Here is a 2,166-nt window from a genome sequence, read left to right as displayed (position 1 = left end):
GTGCGCATCATATGGCCGCCGCTTTAACCAACTTCTCAACTCCGACATAGGGAAAGTGGCTCCAATGCGCATTCTGTCACAGTGGATGTGAACCAACGCATGCGAAGACAGCGCGAAACACTGGTTGGAAAACGTTTTATATTCCTTCTCGGATTATTTTTTTGTGTCGTGTTTGACTCATTTGGGGGTTAGAATATCAGTTTTACAGCCCCGTCGACCTGTGGGCACCCAGTCTTCGTGCGCGCCTGACTCCTCTTAAAATAGACTTTTTCTCTGTTTGTGGTGAACTTTAACAGCAGGTGAATGTATAGCATGATGATGGAGACTGACCTGCATTCCCCCGGCCCCCAAACCAACACGAACACGGGGCAAACGGGGTCGAACGGCGGGTCCAAAGCGAATCAGGACCGGGTGAAGAGACCGATGAACGCTTTCATGGTGTGGTCCCGTGGGCAGCGGAGAAAGATGGCACAGGAAAACCCCAAGATGCACAACTCCGAAATCAGCAAGCGGCTGGGCGCCGAGTGGAAGTTAATGTCCGAAGCTGAGAAGCGCCCTTTCATCGACGAGGCGAAGCGTTTGCGAGCCATGCACATGAAGGAGCATCCGGATTACAAGTACCGGCCCAGACGGAAGACCAAGACGCTGCTGAAAAAGGACAAATATTCCCTCGCCAGTGGGCTGCTTTCTGGGCCCAGTGGGGGCGGTGGTGTTGGTTTAGGGGTCGGTATGAGTTCATCGGGGGTCGGACAGAGGTTAGAGAGCCCCGGGGGTCACGGAGGCTCCGCCAGCTCCGGCTACGCGCACATGAACGGCTGGGCGAACGGCGCGTACTCGGGGCAGGTGGCTGCAGCCGCGGCGGCTGCGGCGATGATGCAGGAGGCTCAGCTCGCCTACAGCCAGCACCCGGGCAGCGGGCACCACCACCACCACCACTCTCACCACCACCACGCGCACAACCCGCAGCCCATGCACCGCTACGACATGACCGCGCTGCAGTACAGCCCCATCTCGAACTCTCAGAGCTACATGAACGCTTCCCCCTCCGGCTACGGCGGGATCAGCTACACGCAGCACCAGGGCTCCGGAGTCTCCTCCTCCGCTGCTGCCATGGGCACGTTAGGGTCGCTGGTGAAGTCGGAGCCGAGTGTAAGCCCCCCCGTCAGCAGCACACACTCACGGGGTCCTTGCCCCGGAGACTTGAGAGAGATGATAAGCATGTATTTACCCACCGGAGAGCCCGGGGACCCGTCAATGCAAAGTAGACTCCATGCCTTGCCGCAGCATTACCAGAGCGCCACGGCTGGAGTGAACGGGACGGTCCCTCTAACACACATTTAAAACTCACCGAATAATTGAAAACTGCAAACGAACACATGACCAAATATTTACCTCTTTTCTAAATCGCCCCGCTCCCGAGATCTACCTGCATTTTGTACAGAATGTTTATGATATTGTAAATGAAGGCTAAATAACATATTATTCTCGGCTTTTTTTAAATTTCATTTTATTTTATTTTAGTAATATTATTATTATTATTATTATTATTATTTGAATAGCCACGCAGTGGACTTATATAACGAATAATATGCTGAGATATTGGTTATTGTGCTTTCACCTTTTTTTTGTCCATCACTCAGTCTTAGTTGAGGTTTTACGCCATGCAGGTTCACATGGGGGAGTATTTGATTCAATTGTCTCTTCATTTTCTTGTAACTTATTTGAAAATGAGATAAACGTGTCATAATCATAGAAGAAAAGTGCTTAAAAAACACATGGGGGAGAAAGAAGAAAAAAAAAATCACATCCTTTAAACATTTGTGTTCATTGGCAGAAAAAAGCCTGTGTCTTAATTCTTGGAAAGCATTTTCTTTTTATTGTAACACTCTAATTATTGTAAATTGTGAATAATTTTAATATTTCAAAGGATGACGGGCAACTGCTGTTGTAATTTTACGTGTTTTTCCGCGAGTGGAAAAGCTCTGATATTGCAATGAAGGAGAATTGAATAAATTTCACAAGATGTTGCTTTGATTCTTAAGAGAGCGGTCTTATATTGGTGTTCTTCAAGTCTTTTTTATTATTATTATTTCTTTACATTTTATGACAAAAAAAATCCAAATTTTCTCACCACTGCTGGACACAAACCCCAGGAGCTTTCTAAAC

At 48.0% G+C, this 2,166-nt stretch overlaps 1 protein-coding gene across 1 annotated transcript; it reads left to right on the top strand.

The window, feature by feature from the left end:
• Window positions 1–303: 303 nt before the first annotated feature.
• On the top strand, window positions 304–1,341 carry sox1a (SRY-box transcription factor 1a; the record flags this gene model as incomplete). The annotated part of the gene is made up of 1 exon (XM_083890358.1): window positions 304–1,341. One exon carries the CDS (start codon window positions 304–306, stop codon window positions 1,339–1,341), a length of 1,038 nt encoding a protein of 345 aa, XP_083746484.1.
• Window positions 1,342–2,166: the final 825 nt, after the last annotated feature.

The sequence above is a fragment of the Microchirus variegatus genome (genome assembly GCF_963457635.1).
Source record: "Microchirus variegatus genome assembly, chromosome: 5".
Taxonomy (NCBI): domain Eukaryota; kingdom Metazoa; phylum Chordata; class Actinopteri; order Pleuronectiformes; family Soleidae; genus Microchirus; species Microchirus variegatus.
Note: the sequence above shows the minus strand (reverse complement) of the source record. Positions and strands in the feature narration are given on the sequence as shown.